General features: G+C 58.6%; 1 protein-coding gene across 1 annotated transcript in view; it reads right to left on the bottom strand.

Annotated features, from left to right (window-relative positions):
* Positions 1-10,564: 10,564 nt before the first annotated feature.
* NSD1 (nuclear receptor binding SET domain protein 1) overlaps positions 10,565-18,102 on the bottom strand; it is a 139,819-nt gene continuing 132,281 nt past the window's right edge. Inside the window, exon 22 of the mRNA XM_075009595.1 lies at positions 10,565-12,261. Within this exon, the coding sequence (XP_074865696.1) occupies positions 10,565-12,261 (1,697 nt within the window). The remainder of the gene's footprint in view (positions 12,262-18,102) is intronic.

Genomic DNA, 18,102 nt, shown 5'->3' with positions numbered 1-18,102 from the left:
AGCCGCCACTCCCTGCTGTCTGTACCCGGTCCTGGCTAAGCACAGTGACACCTGCGACCCCCTTCCTGCCATTGTCATCCAGGCACGAGGCCTTGGGGACGGGCCCTGCAATGGCAGTTGCACCAGCCCCAGAACTCAGACGGACCAGACAGACAGGGTCAGAGTCTGTCAGTCGCTGACCGTCTGTGTCCTGCCGGACCCCCTCTGGCTGCACGGCCGGCCGCTGTCAGTCATCCACCGGCGCTGGGGCTGCACTCTGCTTTAAGCAGCTCCAGCCACCTCGCTGATTCCTTGTGCTCCCTCTTTGCGCAGGCAGTGGCGAGAGGGAGCCATTCCCTGGGCCGGGCCTGCTTCCATTGCAGTCCTGGAGGAGAATTCCCCACCGGGCTGATGACTGCGCTGCAGTCCGGGGAAGCAGGCCTGGCTTGTGGGGAAGGACCTGAGCACAGCCAGTTCTGCCAGGGAGGGGACAGGGCAGGGTCTCCTCCGAACCGTGCCCCTGGGCAGCAGCACGCCCCAGGTAAGCAAGGTCAGGCCTCTGTGTCCGAAGCTCACAAGCTCTTGCTGCTAACACACATTCCAACTGCTGGCTAGAAAGCAACTGACGCCTCCGTTCCGTTCCGTTCCCCCCAGGACTACTGACTGGGCACTTCAACTGATGCCATGTCAGGCCTTCGCCCTCCCTGTGGGCACCCAGCGCGTGCTGCCTGGCCAGGTTGGGTAACAAGTCCTCTAGGTCAAGGGCTTGAAGCCCACTGAATGGAGCCAGCTCCGCTCCCCGTCCACAGCAGAACGCAGTGAGCAAAAGGCAAGTCGGGTCTGAATGCATCTCTAAGCAGAGTTCCCACGAGTCCAGTCCTGTCTGAGCCCCCTCCACCAAAGGCCCAGCCCCTGCAAGAGGTGGCAAGGGCTCCTTCCCTGGCAAAGGGACTCCACCGGCAGGGCTGGGGGCCAGGACGCAGCCCTGCTGAGCCAAGCCGAGAAACAGCTGCAGTGCTTCCCTCACCCCGTTCAACAACAGCGAAGCTGCACGGCTGGCCACAGCCGCTCCCCCAGTGCGCAGCGAAGACAGCAGAGGGGACAGAACCTGCTTTTGCTCCGAGCCTGGCACGGCGCAGTCTGGTGAGCTCCTGCAGAAGCCAACGGGAACATGGCAGCAGTGTTTACTCCAGTCTCCCACTCAATCTAGACTTGTCCCTCTGTTGTGGTACAAGAGCCCAATGCGCAGGGAGGCCTGTCTGCACTGGACCAGCTTGCGCCTGGGTGCAGCACAGGCCTCCCTGGCTGCTGCTCTGAGCAAACAGACAAGCTCCTGGAGACAAGCGTCAGGACAGACGCCTGCACTGGAGCCAGCTGGGGCGGGGCTCAGTAATTCAGGGGGAGACGTGACACTAAGAGGCAGGGTCGCAGTGCACCAAAAGCAGGCATGTGAAGGGGCTGAACCGTACCACTCAAGCTCCCGAAGTACCCTGCCCCCCCCCCCGAGCACTCTGGGGCACAGCAGGGCCCAGGAGCTTGGAGCGGCTACACCGGGGTCTCAGCCCTGCTTTCCAGGAACAAGTTAAGTGTTCACACAACCCACCTGGGTGGCATTTCTTTTACGTTCAACAGTCGTGCTCAGTCTCCTGGGCTTAATCGTGCCCCTTGGAGTCAAATCACCCGTCCTGCATTCGGCACCTCGGCTCCCCATCACCCGTTTTCTCTGGGAATGTGTTCTGTCATCACTGAAGTTCTCGGACATATCCCATAAGCAGCCCCAGCCAGAGCCACCAGGGCCTAACTACAAGAATCAGAAGATGGTTAAAGCTGATGCTACCTGTCTTTTAAAACTAACTTTTGTGCTCAGATTCAGCAGGGCGCTGGCTGCCTTGTGTCGCTCGGGAGCAGTGCAGAGATGGGCTATTCAGCTCTCAAGCAGCTGCTTTGGTCAGAGGAGGGCGAGGCAACATGAATGTCTCCCCCCACATCCCTTCCCCCTCCCCTACATGTGCACCCCCCCCCCCTTTCCCTGGGCCCCCAGCCGCAGATTTGGTGCTAGCGGGTGCTTCTGAAAAGACCCCGGCAGTACTGAGGACCACTATTTTGCCGCTATTTTTCAGAAAGGAAGTTTCCTTATGATAACTGGAGGTCTGGCTTTAGAGTGCGTGCCTAGGCCCAGAAATTCGCCAACTGCAGTGCCTTTTGGGCCACCTACATGCCCTGCAGCTCCTTGCCATGAGCCAAGCCCGCAAGGAGTAGTGTGGCGAGGCCTCAGCCGTTCCTGCTAGGCTGCAGAGCTGGAAGAGGCCCAGCTCAGGTAGTCGCCTCCCCTTGCTCTCACCGAGTGCTGGTTCTGACGGCTGTTCCTGGGGGCGGTTCCCACGCAGGACTTACGGGGGGGAGCCCTCTGCACAGCTCACAGCATGGCCACGATCAGTGCCTAGTGCCACATGCTCTGCAACCTTTGGAGGTGAACCCTTGGCAAGCTCCCTCAGCTGGAAATCCATTCCCAGGCCCCTGGAGACAACCTGGCTTCTCCTTCCATCCTCGCAGATACAGAGAGGAGCAGCCGGGGATCTTCCAAAGGGGCTTGGCCTATCCAGCCGGAACAAGAGAGCTGGGCAGGCTCCTGTCCCCACCAGGCCTGTGAAAATTCAGGGTGCGCAGGGAGCTGGACTGGCTGGCCGCAGTGGAAGTCAGCTGGCTCTTGGGGGATCCGGCTGGGTTGCAATCTCAGGGATGCTGCGAATGACACTGGGCCCAAGCAGATCTATGCTCCTGGCCTAGGGAACAAGACAGAGCAGCGGGGAGGGGAACCTGAGTTCCAAGGGCAGTTTCCTCAGCTGAGCACGGACCGAGCTCAGGCCTGGAGAGAGCAGCAGCCTTCACCCTGTGGGCACCTTCTGATAACGCCTTTTAAGAACCTGACTTGTGGGTTGGGTGAAAGCCGACCGGCCCGGTACACAGGCTGAAGCAGCTGAGAGGAGCCAGCCCAGGGCGAGGGGGACGTCAGCCTCCTTGGGAGGAGGCAGCGCCTCTGTCCGCACGGGCAGAACCGCACCCACTTTCGCCGTGACACTGCCTTGTGGAAGGCCTCCTGCCACAGAGAAGCAGAGACAGGGCCCCCGTGAGCAGGATCTACATCTGCTCCCATCCCAAGATGCTGGGGTGGGCTGAGTGGTCCTGCGCTGGGCAAGCAGGTCCCTGTGCTGGCTGCAGGCAGACAGGTGGCAAAACCCGTAAGTCGCTGTTGTCCTGGGCTGCAAAGAAGTCGCAGCTTTGGGGGTCCCCACGGGCAGGGGCCCAGCCATGGCGGTGTGAGAACACCTGCTAAGACCATGTGCTAGGACGTCCTGCTCGGCCCCCCAGGCGCACTGGGCAGCTCAGCTCCTGGCCAGAGAGCAGCAGCCACGCTCCTGCAGCGTACCACTGCGTGAGTGGTCCTGCTCTCTGACCTGCACAGGGGTGCAGAGGGAAGGCCAGGCACATGTTTTCTGGGTGGCTCAAAGCCTGAGCAGGGTGCTGCGGCATGAGAACCCTTCGAAGTCCAGGATCCGTGGGCCCCACAGCCTAGTCAGGATGCATGTCGCCAGGGCTTTGGGGACGGGAGCAAAGGGAGTCCCCCCAGCCCCTGAGATGCCCCAGTGGCGGAGGGAAAGCGACGCTCGTTTGGGACATAGGCCTTCCTCAGCCCTGCCTGGAGCCTGCAGGGCTGATGCCTGAGGAGGGAGATGGGCCTGCGGGGAGCAGCCTGCCGCCCGAGGACCGAGACAACGCTGGGCAGTGAGGTCTCTCCTGACTGGCAGCACCTCCTGCGGAAAGCAAGCTCAGGCTGCTAACGAGTCTGCATCCTGGGGTGCCGGAACAGACTTCTCCAGGTTCACCCGCAGTCCCCAGGAGCCACACAGGTCAAGCACCGCAGTGAAGGCTGAACCCGCAGCCTGGTAGGACCAAGCACCTCGGCAGGGCAGGACACGGTCACAGTGACGGTGTAGGTGAGCTGTACCTTTGTAAAAGCCACTGGTGCTGCCACGGGGGCACCGGGCGCTGGAGATGTTCTGAAACCACCGTAAACCCAGGGGTTTCCTGCAGGCGGGTGTGGGGGGTATGTACATGAAAAGGCCCCGTAAAATGGAGAGCGGCAAACCCGTGGGGAGAGGGGGGAGAGGCTGTAGCACCCTGGGTAATTCGCCTGACTGCCAAGAGGCAGCTGACAGGCCCAGGGTGGGCCCCTGCCCCTCTTCCTCTCGGGGAGCAGGAAGTCTCTGGAGTAAAAGACCTTCTCTCCACCTTGTGCGGCTGCAAGTTCTCTTGCTCCCAGTTGGACTGAGGAGTCCGCCTCTGTCAGAGCAGCTCTGCGGGAGGGGACCCTGAGGAGGGATGGGCCTAGTGGTTGCAGAGGAGGCAGGAATTTGATTGTGCAGCTGGCTGAGAAGATGCCAAGAGCCAGCTGTTAGAAGTTAACGTTGCCACATGAGGAGAACACAAGTCAGATGGCCACCAAGAGCTGGGCACGCCAGGCTCTCAATGGTCCCCTCAGTTTCATCCGTACTGCCAGATGTCTCGGTCTGGTGGGGATGAGCCCAGCCGTGCGGCCGCTGCCCTGTACCCACTGGCACTTCCTTGGTATCTCTTCAGGGTCTCGGTAGTACAACAGCTGTGGGCTGGGCAGGCTCGAGGTTGGGGCAATTTTCTGCCAGGTGTCAAGGTGTAGAGTCACAAGGAAATAGTCCTGCAGGGACCCATCAGTTCTTTCACTGAACACAGGCCGTTGCCCCAAAGGAGGAATCTTCTAGAGTGGCCTGAACCTCCTTGGGGGATCCCTGGCTCCTGCAGCCACGATGTGCTTCTCATGGCTGAGGTAGCTACAGAGCAGGAACCCAAGCCCACTGGATCCAGGGAAACCTGCAGAGATGACAGCTACAAAGTTCCTTCACCTGGGACATCCCAGAAGGTGACTGGAGTGTGCCAAAGGCTTTAGCAGGCCCCAGGATGGGCGTCTGTATGAAGTGCAACCCTGCAATTCGCACCCCATGCCCGGTATCGGAGTACTTGGGGGCGGGATCCTGAACCCCCTCCAGTGAGGTCTGCACAGCTTCAGCAACCCTCACAGGCTCTTAACACCATTTGCAATCCTGGGGGCTGGTGCTACCCTCCTGCTGAGAGACAGGCAGATGTCAGTGAGGCTGCGCCAGAGCTCTGAGTGGCTCCTATGGGGCCTGAGGCTGTTCTGCTGCTGGTGAGCACTGACTAGTGTTATCCTGCAGTCAGTCTGTACCTTGCCTGTGCCAGTGGAGGGTTTCACAGGCAAAACAGGGAACTCCACACAGGGTGAGGTCACTGACTCCTGGCCGCCCCGCAGGGACTGACTTTCCCTCGTGTGGACTGTCACAGCAGGTCCCGCTCCGAGTGAGCCATCTAACGCGAGGGCGGAGCTGCCGGCACCACCGCTCTCGCAGCAGCTCAGCTTATGGTGAGCTCCGGCAGCTCCATCCCGTCCCCGCCACTGGCAGAGGCCGGTGAGTAACGGCTTGGCTCTGTCGGGAAGCCCTGCACTAGCACCACGTCCAGCAGGATCCAGAACTGCCACTCCACGCAGAGCCAGGAACTGAGGCAAGGCACAGCAGAGTCTGGCCGGAGTCGTGGGTGGGGGTCCACCCTTGGGACAGGGTCGGCAGAGAGAGGGTGTCTGGGTGCGGTACTGCCCAGGGAGAGAACTCTCCACCACCCTTGCGCGCCTTTGAGGTGGGTTCCTGAGCCCCGGGCACTGCCAGTGCCAGCACCTGCTGTGAGCTCTGGGTGCACCTGGCCTGTGGCACGGATTCTCACGCTGCCCCCGGGGGCAGGGTGTGAGGGAGCCACCCTCTTCTTCAGGCGTCCTCGGCCCTCCTTGCCCTCTCAGAAGAGCGCGCTGGCATACTGGGCAGCTCCAGCAGGAGCCGGCAGAGCTGCTGGGACTGCCTTGCTCGAGGCAGGGGATGCGTAGACCTCGCACTGCGACGGGATGTGAGGTTCCTGGAGGCAGCAGAGACAGGTCTTGTGAGGGCTGGTTAGCAGGAGGACCTGAGAGCAGGAGACCCAGGGCTTGAAGCTTGGGGATAGGACACAGGGTAGTAAAGTGAGTGGAGCCACCGGATCTCCAGTAACTCAGAGCTACCTGGAAAGCTCTGGCCAGCCCAAGGAAGAGCAGCTCGTCCAGTGACCTCTCGGATGCTGCTCCACGTTTCCAGGTCGCGCTGAGCAGAGGCTGGGGACGAATGACAGGAGGGCTCCATCCAGGAACGGGAGCGTGACGGGGGCTACAGAGATGGGTGAGCTGCACCGTCACTTCTGTGCCTCTTGGTGCAGAGCACAGACAAGGCCCAGCAGACATTGCCATGGAAGAATTTCTGCTCCGAGTCCTTGGAACACACGTGCACCACCAGGCTGACCTCAGAGTCGGAGTGTTTTCTCCATCAGCAGAGGCTGGCCCAGAGCAGCTCAGCAAAGGCTGCCTTGTGTAATGGGCAGGCTCGGCCAGGCACCTCAGGAGGCCGAGGCCATGAACTTCCTTCTCAGGTCTCCCATTGCTCTTCATGTGCTGCGTTTACAGGCTTGGCAATGCAGACCACTGCTTCCCGCTGTTCCCAAGGGGAGTGAAGCTCATGGCCATCCGGCAAGAGGTGGCTCTCTGCAGGCAGGGTGACAATCGTTGCTAAACACAGCTCATGACTTCAGTCCCTTGGAGAACGGTGGGAGACAGCAGTCACTGTCAAGTGGTCTGTTCCTGGAGAGCTGCTGTGAACCTTCTTCTGCCTCTGCCAAATGGGGGAACACTGGGTGACAGGCAGACAGAGAACATGCTTTCCAAAATCTGCCCTGTGCACTAGATCTATGCTGGAGCCATCGCCTGCAGGAATGAACATACAGCCCCACTTTGCTATGCAGGTAGAGTGGCCTGTCCTTAGCAATAGGGTGAACCTACCTAGGGAGGTTGTGGACTCTCCATCACTGGAGATATTTAAGAGCAGGTTGGACAGACATCAACGGGGGTGGTCTGGATGATACTTGGTCCTGATGAGAGGGCAGGTGACTGGACTCGCTGACCTCTCGAGGTCCCTTCCAGTTCTAGTGTTCCAGGAGTCTATGATAACTCCTGCTGTGAGTGAAAAGCTTAACTCCCCCTTACCCATGGGGCAGCCCCTCCATCTGATGCTGATGTCTCTAGCATGGTCACACTCTCTCTCTCCATTAAAGCCCTGGATCTCGGTAGGGCACACTGTCTGTGACAAAGGCCAACATGAATGGCCTGCACCCTTCCCTTCTCTGAACACGGACCCGCTCTCTCTTGCTACCACCCGAGATGAGCACTAATGGATTTGCACCACTATTTTCCAAAAACAGAATCCAGGGGTGACTGACGCAAATTCTAGAAAGCAGCAATTTAAACAGCATTTAAACAGCCCAACGCAAAGGTCTTCTGCCATCTTTGGCAGGAGATGCAGCTGGCTGCCACCACCTCAAACCGGGGATTTCATGTGGTTTCCTGTAACGTGGATGTTCCTGGCAGACAAAGTGTGCCAGCCTGCCAGCCCTAAGGCAGATGTCACCGTAGTCCTCCCCAGAGAAGGGTCACTGGGGGCCAGGAGACCATGTCTCAGGGATCACATCTAGAGGCAAGAGTTTTCTGTCTCAGCTCCATTTTGGCCTTAGCCTCTTAGCTGAGGCTGCTAATGAGTCTGGGTATAAAGCTGTTAATTTCTTCGCCATCGTATTAACTTGCAGAAGTGTTCCCATCGCCAACAAACACTTCCCCCTCTGGCCTGGAGTAACACAGGTCACAACTCCTATCTCCTACAGCTCACACGCCAAGGTGGGGGAACCTGCCACTCCACTGCATAGGGGAGTTCATCTCCGTGCAAAAGGAAAACCTAGGAACGGCACAACTTTCCACCAGCTGCCCAACTGCTTCCTGGTCTCCTCACTTCTCCTGGTCCCTGAACATGCTCACCCTGGAGAGGCATCTGCATTAACTTCCAAACTGACACAAGCACCACCTTTGCATGGCACTTCCCAGGGCACTTCTATTGAGCCAAGAAGCTGCCCGGAGGGTGGCTAGACTGGAATACTGGACTTGCGTGGGAAAGGCCCAGAGGGACAAGAGAAGAGACAGTAAGGAGTGTAAGGCTGTGGGCTTGGAATATGGCTCAATACATGCCCCCTAGTCAAACAGGAGCTCCTCCGTAACTGCTGAGTGTGCTGAAGGGATTCTGCTGCCTAACCTCGCCCTCTGCATCCATGTGAGTTACAAAGCGAGCCCTCAGACCTGCCCTCATGCGAATCACTGAGAACGTCTCCATTTGTAAAGATTTAAAATAGCCTGCACCAAAAATATTCACAGTTTATTTTTCATGAAACAAATACCTAGGCAACACACGACATTGCAAAACAGGGGACAAAGCAGTGCAGATGTCTCTTCTCGGGATAGCTATGCTGGCGGGCGGCTGACACGGAGGATGCCCTACTCACACAATCTACATGACACAGTCCAGCTCGGGGAAGGGCTGCCAATGCGGAGTCGAGCTCGACTGGCCTTCCCACACGATAAATAGGAACATACTGAACCTCGTTACCTTTTTTTGGAATTTTGTTTTTATTTTAAAAAGTTAATCGAATGCCCTTAGTTCGTCTTCTCTCCCCCTGGCTCTGGGGAGACGGCCCAATTCCCCCTGTGCAGGACGTGCATGACGGCAGCTGCTTGCATCTCCCCTGCTCCAGCAGGCTGTTCTGGGAGAGCAGCCCCCGGCATTACACGTCCACAACCCACCCAGCTTGTCCAAAGGCCCCAGCTACATGCGAGGGGAGGGGCCAGAGACGCTTCTGACTCAAGGGGAGATGTGCCCAGCCGGACTCTCTCTTGGGGAGCTGCCTTTGGGAAGGGGTTTGCCTTGTTCCAGAGAGCTCCCTCCCTCCCCCGGCAGGGAGCAGCAGCAACACACCAGCCCTGACCTGGTCCCAAGTGAGAGGAAAGGGGCTAGTCTAGAACTAGGGCTTCCCCCTCTGGGGGATGCCAGGGACATGCAGGGATTGTACCACAGCCGGGCAGCTGCAGCTGGAGCCTGAGTGGGGCCTCAGGCACGTCCCACGGGCAGTACGCTGGGAGACGGTGATGCCCAACGGCACAGCTGGGTGCACTGAGCGTGGATAGCACGAACAGCCACAGCCTGGCCCTGCCTTCCCGGGTCAGCAGTGAGCAGGGACACCAGCCCCTCTAAGCACAAGTAGTCGTTCCTGCAGTCCCTGGCTGTAACTCTGCCACATACCTCTTCAGTGCCACAGCAGAGAGCGCTGCCTCCGCAGTCAGGGAACGCAACTGCTTCCGGCAGCTCGGCGAGGAGCAGCAGCCCGGCAAGCGAGCAGGCACCACGAGCTGCCTTGAGTGGACGAGGGAGGCAGGGAGGAGAACCAGTGCGTTCCAGTGTGAGAACTACGCCCTCGAGGGGGTGGGCTTCCGACAGGCCCCTCTACCCAGCCCAGGCAACTCAAGTCTCCTTCGGGTCACGGGTGGCCAGGACGAGGCCGAGCAGGGTGAGCGGTTGCCATCTGGTTCCGACTGGGGTGCAGCACGCGCCTTCTGAAGAAGCTTCTGGTCTCTGCGCTGCAGAGCGACCTCCCGGAACTCACTCTGCCGGGGCTCCCTGCCCTCCGCAGACACGGCTCCTACGCACGTGGGCGAGGGGGCGGAGGAGACCACTTCGTTTGCTTGATCACGGCAGCAACCGAGGTTGAGAAGAAACAGCCTAGTGTGCTCAGAGGGCAGCACCTCTGTCTGCCCAAGGCCGTGCTCGGTGTCCAGTGGGGACCTTACTCGCGCGCGCTGCTCTCTCCCGCTGGCGGCAGGGCTCCCAGCATTCCCAGGCAGCAGCAATGTGACGGCACAAAGACCCAGGAGTGAGAATCCTGCCACCCCCCACCCCCAGGAGCCACTCGCGCCCAGGCTGGAATGAAGCGTACAGTCTGGCAGGAGCAGGCTCCTCCGCTGACTCCAGGCCACTCCGCCATTTGCAACAGCACCTGTGTTTCAGTGAGCCTTGCCCTGGCGGCGCATACGCGCGCAGGCAACCGCTTGCCAAGGAGAACCGGACAGCACAAGTGCTAAATCCCTTCCCTTCTTCAGAGTCTAGCAAAGCCACTTGTTCACGTCCTCTGTGCACCACTGACTCACTGGCAAAACAAGGGAGCCCAGGGCAGGCCAGCTCTTCTGCTTCCACTGAGAACAGCAACAAGAAAGGAAACAGCTTCCTGGGGCCATCGAGCCGTGCCTGGAGCGCCCGGGGATGCAGAGGCGCTAGGCCAGAATGGGACCGCTTCGATGGAATCAGATTTTATCTGGAGTGGACTCTTTATTTCGACTTTCCCGTTTGCAAACGGAAGAGGAAAGGGCGGCGGCTGCTGCTGCTGCTCACGCTCTGGCTGGGCCATAGGCCGCTCCAGGGAAACCTCCTCACTGAAGTCCTGAGAGTGGCTGGGCTCAGGACGTGAACAACTGACCAAACAAAGCAGCTCCCTCTCCCCACACAAAGCAACTGAACCTGCCTCACCGACCTCACTTCAGTTTGGATTCAGCCAATTCCTGCCTGGGAGAGCCCTGGCTGTGGACGAGCAGTAGGCTTTGCTCAGGCAACGGGGCCTGCCCCAGGGGCGTCTGTGCTTTCCCAGACAGCCAAGAGATCCGCTCCAGAGTCTGAATGTTCCTGGCAAGCCATGAGGCCTGCTCTGGAGGCATTGCAGCTTCCCTGGCAGGCCGGGGGGCCTGTTCAAGCGGCGGAAACATCTCTGCTGTCCAAGGGGGCTGCTCTGTGCGTGCTGAGGCCATTTCCCTGTCGGCCGGAGGCAGCGGCTCTGGGGTTGGTGACTTCTCAGTGGTGCACGGGGACGGCTCCGCAGGGGTCAGTGCTTTCACAATGGGCCAATGCATAGGCTCCCTTGTCTGCAGTTTCTCCATGGGCCAAGAGGCTTGTCCCACGTGGGTCACTGCTTTCCCTGCAGGCCAAGAGCTCTGCTGCTCAGCTAGACAAGTTCGTTCTTTCTGCTGTGGCTCCAGTGCCACCAAAGCAGCTCCTCTCTCCTTAGGCTGAGCGTTCTGATCAACAGGCCGCAGGGCTTTCTCAGACAGCAGCAGCCGCGGTGCTGCAGCGGCAGGCGGCCGCTCAACAGGCTGAGGTCTAGGTGCTGCAGCGGCAGGCGGCCTGTCCAAGGCCTGACACTGCAGCGCCCCAGCAGTGGGAGCCTCATCTGACAGTAGGGACTGGGGGCCCTTGACGGGCGACTCGCACAACAGCTGAGGCTGCAGGACCCTAGCACGGGCAGGAGACTCATCCAACAGCTTAGGCCACGGCGCCTGGGTGGTGCTGGGAGACTTGTCCGATGGCAGAGGCTGCAGGCCCTTAGCTGGAGACTCATCCGAGCGTGGAGAGAGCAGAGCCCCAACAGCGGAGGAGGATTCATCTGCGGACAGAGGCTGCTGGTCTGCAGTGGTGGCAAGAGGCTTGTCGGACTGCTGAAGCCTCAGGGATACAATGGTGGGTTGTTTATCTGACTGCAGCCGCAGGGCCACGGCGGAGCAGGGCTTGTCCGAGGGCTGCAGCCGCAGGGCCACGGCGGAGCAGGGCTTGTCCGAGGGCTGCAGCCGCAGGGCCACGGCAGAGCAGGGCTTGTCCGAGGGCTGCAGCCGCAGGGCCACGGCAGAGCAGGGCTTGTCCGAGGGCTGCAGCCGCAGGGCCACTGCGGAGCAGGGCTTGTCCGAGGGCTGCAGCCGCAGGGCCACGGCGGAGCAGGGCTTGTCCGAGGGCTGCAGCCGCAGGGCCACGGCGGAGCAGGGCTTGTCCGAGGGCTGCAGCCGCAGGGCCACGGCAGAGCAGGGCTTGTCCGAGGGCTGCAGCCGCAGGGCCACGGCAGAGCAGGGCTTGTCCGAGGGCTGCAGCCGCAGGGCCAGGGCCAGAGGCAGTCTGTCTGTTGGCGGGAGTCTGAGGCCCACAACTGCAGGCTGATGCTCTGAGGGCTGGGGGTTTTGACAGGTGGTCGGTGGTCCCGTGGGAGGTGTGTACTCACGGATTTCCCCTGGCTCTAGAGGGTTAGGGCCGCAGGGATCGTGCTCGGTGCAGGACAAGCGGCCGTCCAGTTTGGAAATGAAGAGCATGCCCTCCCGGTGCTGCTTGCAGAAGGAGCTGGGACACATCTCGCAGAAGGAAGCTGCTTCTTTCCCACACAGGTCGCACTGATGCCAAGGGCACTCCCACTTCCCTGCAGCACACAGAAAGGAGGGAAGGTGATTAGGAGGGAGCGTCACATGTACCTGGCTGGAAAGCTGGGCCACGGGGATCAGCTCTCATTAAAAGGGTGCCAGGAATTTCCCTTCTCTGCTCCTGTTCCAGGGCCTTGGGGCTGCAGCCACCATGGCAAGCACAGAAGGAACCCGGGGCTCCCCATGCCAGAGGGCCACAGTCAGGAAAGTTCTCCTGAGCTACCTCCCCACCCCCGAAAGGCTTCCAGACACGTCCAGCTTCAACCTGGGCTGAGGGAATTGGAGGCCAATTTTGTCCCTTCCCACTGAGGTGAGAGAAGACTCCAGAGCCCCAGCAGCCAGGGCTCTGCATTTCTCTGGGCCCCCGGGAAGAGGAATATAGCACCTGGCAGAAGCCACACTGTTGTGAGAGCTCAGGCGGAGCGTCACTCGTGGCCAGGGAGAAAAGCAGTCGCTGCCGTGGGCCGCCGTCGGGCGCAGCGAAGCGAAGCCTCAGCTCTCTCCAGTGGGCCAGGCACCGGCTGTTGCTGGTGACCAGAAGCCTCTATTTTACAGACTCGTGACACTCAGTCCTTTAAGGGACCCTTAGCTCACGCGGGCTGACCCCGTACGTCACACACCCTTCACTGCCTTTTGCGCAGCACCCCTCCACGGATGCCGGTACCTTGTGTTTGGCTGAAACAGCTCGGAAGTCTGTTCCTCTGCTTCATCACCCTCCACCACCACCCCAGTCAAAGGGGGGGGTCACATTTCTAACCAGAATGGGGCTGGTTTCAGCCACCCCCTTTCACTCTTGGTAGGTCATTTCCCATTGATGAACCCTTCAGCACCCAATCGTCTACCTGTGATGATACTCACACACCCTTAAGAACATAAGAACGGCCACAATGAGTGAGACCAAGGGTCCCTCTCTGCCGACAGCGGCCAATGCCAGGTGCCCCAGAGGGAGTGAACCGAACAGGTAACGATTTGTGTCCTGCCACCCAAACAGAGGCCAGGGACACCATTCCCACCCATCCTGGCTCACAGTGATCGATGGACAACCTCCATGAATTTAACTCTACAGTCCCAGCCTTCACAGCCTCCTCTGGCCCGGAGTTCCACAGGCTGACTGTGCGCTGGGTGAAGTAGGATTTCCTTTTATTTGTCTGAAACCTGCTTCCTCAGATGGGAGGAAGTGGGTCTGTTTCACAAAAGCTCATCACCTATTAAATTATTTTCTTAGTCTTTTGAGTGCTAGGTGACTGCTGGTTTGTTTTGGTAGGATACAGACTAACACCACCACCTCTCTGTTATTGGTTTAAACCTGCTGCCCACTAATTTCATTTGGTGTCCCCTGCACAACAGAGCTCTTTATGCCCTCACAGTGACCCATTTCCTCCAGGTCTCATTTCATCACCAGGGCTTTTTTCTGTCCCTTTTCACTGTGCCAACAGACTGTGTAGAACATGGACATGGTCGTCCAGTGTCTCCTATGAAAGGCCACATGGAGAAGGGAAATCACCTCACACTGGTGTTTTTTTCCCAGCACAGCCCACGGAGCTCTGGCAGAGCTGCTTGTTCCCTATGAGTACCTACAGCCTCTTCCGACCCACCGGCGGCCCACGCTGCAGCCACGGCCTGCGCGCCTCAGTATCTACAGCCTCTTCCGACCCACCGGCGGCCCAGGCTGCAGCCACGGCCTGCGCGCCTCAGTACCTACAGCCTCTCCGACCCACCGGCGGCCCACGCTGCAGCCACGGCCTGCGCGCCTCAGTACCTACAGCTTCTTTTGACCCACCGGCGGCCCACGCTGCAGCCACGGCCTGAGCGCCTCAGTACCTACAGCCTCTTCCGACCCACCGGCGGCCCAGGCTGCAGCCACGGCCTGCGCGCCTCAGTACCTACAGCCTCTTCCGACCCACCGGCGGCCCAGGCTGCAGCCACGGCCTGCGCGCCTCAGTACCTACAGCCTCTCCGACCCACCGGCGGCCCACGCTGCAGCCACGGCCTGTGCGCCTCAGTACCTACAGCCTCTTCCGACCCACCGGCGGCCCACGCTGCAGCCACGGCCTGCGCGCCTCAGTACCTACAGCCTCTTCCGACCCACCGGCGGCCCAGGCTGCAGCCACGGCCTGCGCGCCTCAGTACCTACAGCCTCTTCCGACCCACCGGCGGCCCAGTCTGCAGCCACGGCCTGCGCGCCTCAGTACCTACAGCCTCTCCGACCCACCGGCGGCCCACGCTGCAGCCACGGCCTGAGCGCCTCAGTACCTACAGCTTCTTTCGACCCACCGGCGGCCCACGCTGCAGCCACGGCCTGCGCGCCTCAGTACCTACAGCCTCTTCCGACCCACCGGCGGCCCACGCTGCAGCCACGGCCTGCGCGCCTCAGTACCTACAGCCTCTTCCGACCCACCGGCGGCCCAGGCTGCAGCCACGGCCTGCGCGCCTCAGTACCTACAGCCTCTTCCGACCCACCGGCGGCCCAGTCTGCAGCCACGGCCTGCGCGCCTCAGTACCTACAGCCTCTTCCGACCCACCGGCGGCCCACGCTGCAGCCACGGCCTGAGCGCCTCAGTACCTACAGCTTCTTTCGACCCACCGGCGGCCCACGCTGCAGCCACGGCCTGCGCGCCTCAGTACCTACAGCCTCTTCCGACCCACCGGCGGCCCAGGCTGCAGCCACGGCCAGCGCGCCTCAGTACCTACAGCCTCTTCCGACCCACCGGCGGCCCAGGCTGCAGCCACGGCCTGCGCGCCTCAGTACCTACAGCCTCTTCCGACCCACCGGCGGCCCAGGCTGCAGCCACGGCCTGCGCGCCTCAGTACCTACAGCCTCTTCCGACCCACCGGCGGCCCACGCTGCAGCCACGGCCTGCGCGCCTCAGTACCTACAGCCTCTTCTGACCCACCGGCGGCCCACGCTGCAGCCATGGCCTGCGCGCCTCAGCCCTCGATGTCCAACGCTGCATGCAGCTGTACAAAACCGCACTGTGACGGAATGGGCCTCCTTGCCCAGCAATCCAGAGCCTTCTGTCTGACTGCCTGCCCTAAGCCCACTTACCACTCAGCCTCTGTGTCACCTGCAAATTTAATCAGAAGTGACTTCATATTTACCTCCAATGCGGGGATAAAAGTGCTCGCTAGCACTTGTATTCTGCAACATCTCCATCGCCAGGTACTCTGAACCTCATCCGTTAGACAGTTCTTAATCTACCTAGCCTGAGTTCTGCTGCCAGCGCCAAATGCCCTTTGTAACACCAGAGCATTATGGCTCCCATAATAGGGGCTTTGCCCTGGGATGGAGAGCCCGGAGCTGAATCACCTCTGACAACGGCACAGGCCCCACCTGTGCGGGGCTGGGGGATTTCCTGTATATAAGCTGACAGGGCCAAGCTGTGGAAAGAGACTGCTGGGAACAAGGCGGCCCTCTGTGGCCCTGAGGCAGAAGACCAGTCAGCAGGCAAAGCAGCTCAAAGCGCAGAAACAGGCTCCCCAAGACTAGGAGGCCTGGAACAGATGATCCCCAATAGGGAAGAGACTGAGAACCCCAGAGGGGAAGTAAGGAGACATGGTAGGAATGGGCCCAGGGAAAGGAGCTGAGTAAGCTGCGCAGCATAGGGCCTTGTCTAGAGCCCAGGGTGGGACCTGGCTCCCTGACCAGCTCCAGCAGCTGAACCTGGATGGCAGGCTGAGGAACAGAGCCAGAAAGGGTAGAACTAAGTTTTGCATTCAGACATTTTTTGGGGCTCCTGAGTTTGGACAAGTGTGACCCCAGCCAGAGAAACCATGCCAGCGCTGAAGTGACCTGGGGCAGGGGCACTAACCCTACCAGACAGTGGCAGCTCAGAGTGCATTCCTGAGGGGATGCTTGGGGTGAGGGAATTCGTACAGGTAGTAAGTCGAACGCCCCACAAAGCGTAAGTTTTGCATCTGTGCAGGTACCTCTGTCACCTAGTCTTGTACTCTCAAAGGATGAAATCAGGCTTGTTTGTGAAGACCTATTTTCATAAAACCACATTGACTTGCATTAATTATAGTCCTGTCTTAATTCTTTATCAACTAAAACCGGTACCAGCTTTTGCTCTATTCTGCTGGCAAATAAACTGCCACACTGTCCCATTTCCCCTTTATGAACATGTGCACAAGGCTAGTACTCATCCCGGTTCTGCTATTTCCCTGGCACTCTCAGATTTATTAAAAACTAGTATCACCAGAACAGAGACCTCCTCAGCCAACACTTCCAGGCTGGCTGAGTTAAGAATGTTTATCCCTAGCCATTGTCTATCACTCTCATTAGTCACCAACAGGCTGGAAAATACTTCTTCATTCTCATGTGAGGCAAGTATATCATCCTCCTGCTTTTCAAGTACAGAACAGGATTCTTATCATCTATTTCTGCCTCCTTTGCTTTAACATGAACAATTTTAACATCTGCATCATGCAATGGGACAGTATCACTGCTAGGATTTATTTTGTTTCTGGGTTTTTTGACTTTTTGATTTTTTTTTCAAATATAGAAGGCCCCAAACCCTCCTCTGTGACCATAGCCCTGCCAGCAACTGATTTTTTTCCACAGTCTTTAGTTTCCCTTATAAATTTTCTAACTTCTAATTTATATAGTATTACACTGTTTCCCCCTTTGTTCTTATTTCATATATCTCTAAATTGCCACTGAGTCAAGATGGGCTTTTAACCAAATTTCACCTCTTTCTTAACTGTGCAGTTGTGGCTTTTTGGCTAATTACTCCCAGTTTTCATTTACATTATTCTACCTAAATGGGTTTCTTCTTCCCTTGCTCCCAATTTTGCTCAGTGCTTTGGGAATTCATAGAATCAGAATCCTAGGGCTGGAAGGGACCTCAGGAGGTCATCTAGTCCAGCTGCCTACTCAAAGGAGGATCAATCCCAACTGAGTCATCCCAGCCAGGACCTTGTCAAGCTGGAACTTAAAAACCTTAAGGGATGGAGATTCCACCACCTCTCTAGGCAACACATTCCAGTGCTTCCCCCACCCGCCTGGTGAAACAGTTTTTCCCAATATCTAACTTACACCTCTCCCTCTAACTTCAGACCATCGCTCCTGGTTCTGCCATTGGTCACCTCTGACAACAGTCTCTCTCCATCCTCTTTAGAGACCACTTTCAGGAAGTTGAAGGCTGCTACTAAATCACCCCTCAGTCTTCTCTTCTGCAAACTAAATAAGCCCAAATCTCTCAGCCTCTATTCACAGGTCATGTGCTCCAGCCCCTTAATTTTCGTTGCCCTCCACAGGACCTGCTCCAATCTGTCCACATCCCCTCTCTCTACTGGGGGGCCCAGAACTGGATGCAATACTCCAGATGTGGTGTCACCAATGCTGGAAATGCTGCTCCTAATGCACCCCAATATGCCGTCAGCCTTCTTGGCGACAAGGGCACACTGCTGACTCCTATCCAGCTGCTCATCCACTGTAATCCCCAGGTCCTTTTCTACTGCACTGCTACTTAGCCAGTCAGTACCCAGCCTGTAACAGTGCTTGGGATTCTTCCGTCCCAAGAGCAGGACTCTGCACTTCTCCTTGTTGAACCACAGCAGATTTCTTTTGGCCCAATCCTCCAATTTGTCTAGGTCACTCTGGACCCTACCCCTACCGTCCAATGTAGCTACCTGACCACCTAGCTTAGTGTCACCTGCAAATTTGCGGATGGTGCAATCCATCCCCTCATCCAGGTCATTAATAAAGATACTGAACAATACTGGCCTCAGAACTGATCCTTGGGGCACTCCACTTGAAACTGGCTGCCAAAGAGACATTGAACCATTGACCACTAACTTTTGGGCCTGTCTGTCAAGCCAGCTTTCTATCCACCTTACAG

The sequence above is a fragment of the Carettochelys insculpta genome, chromosome 15, assembly GCF_033958435.1.
Source record: "Carettochelys insculpta isolate YL-2023 chromosome 15, ASM3395843v1, whole genome shotgun sequence".
Classification (NCBI taxonomy): Eukaryota; Metazoa; Chordata; order Testudines; family Carettochelyidae; genus Carettochelys; species Carettochelys insculpta.
This window is presented reverse-complemented; position numbering and strand designations above follow the sequence as displayed.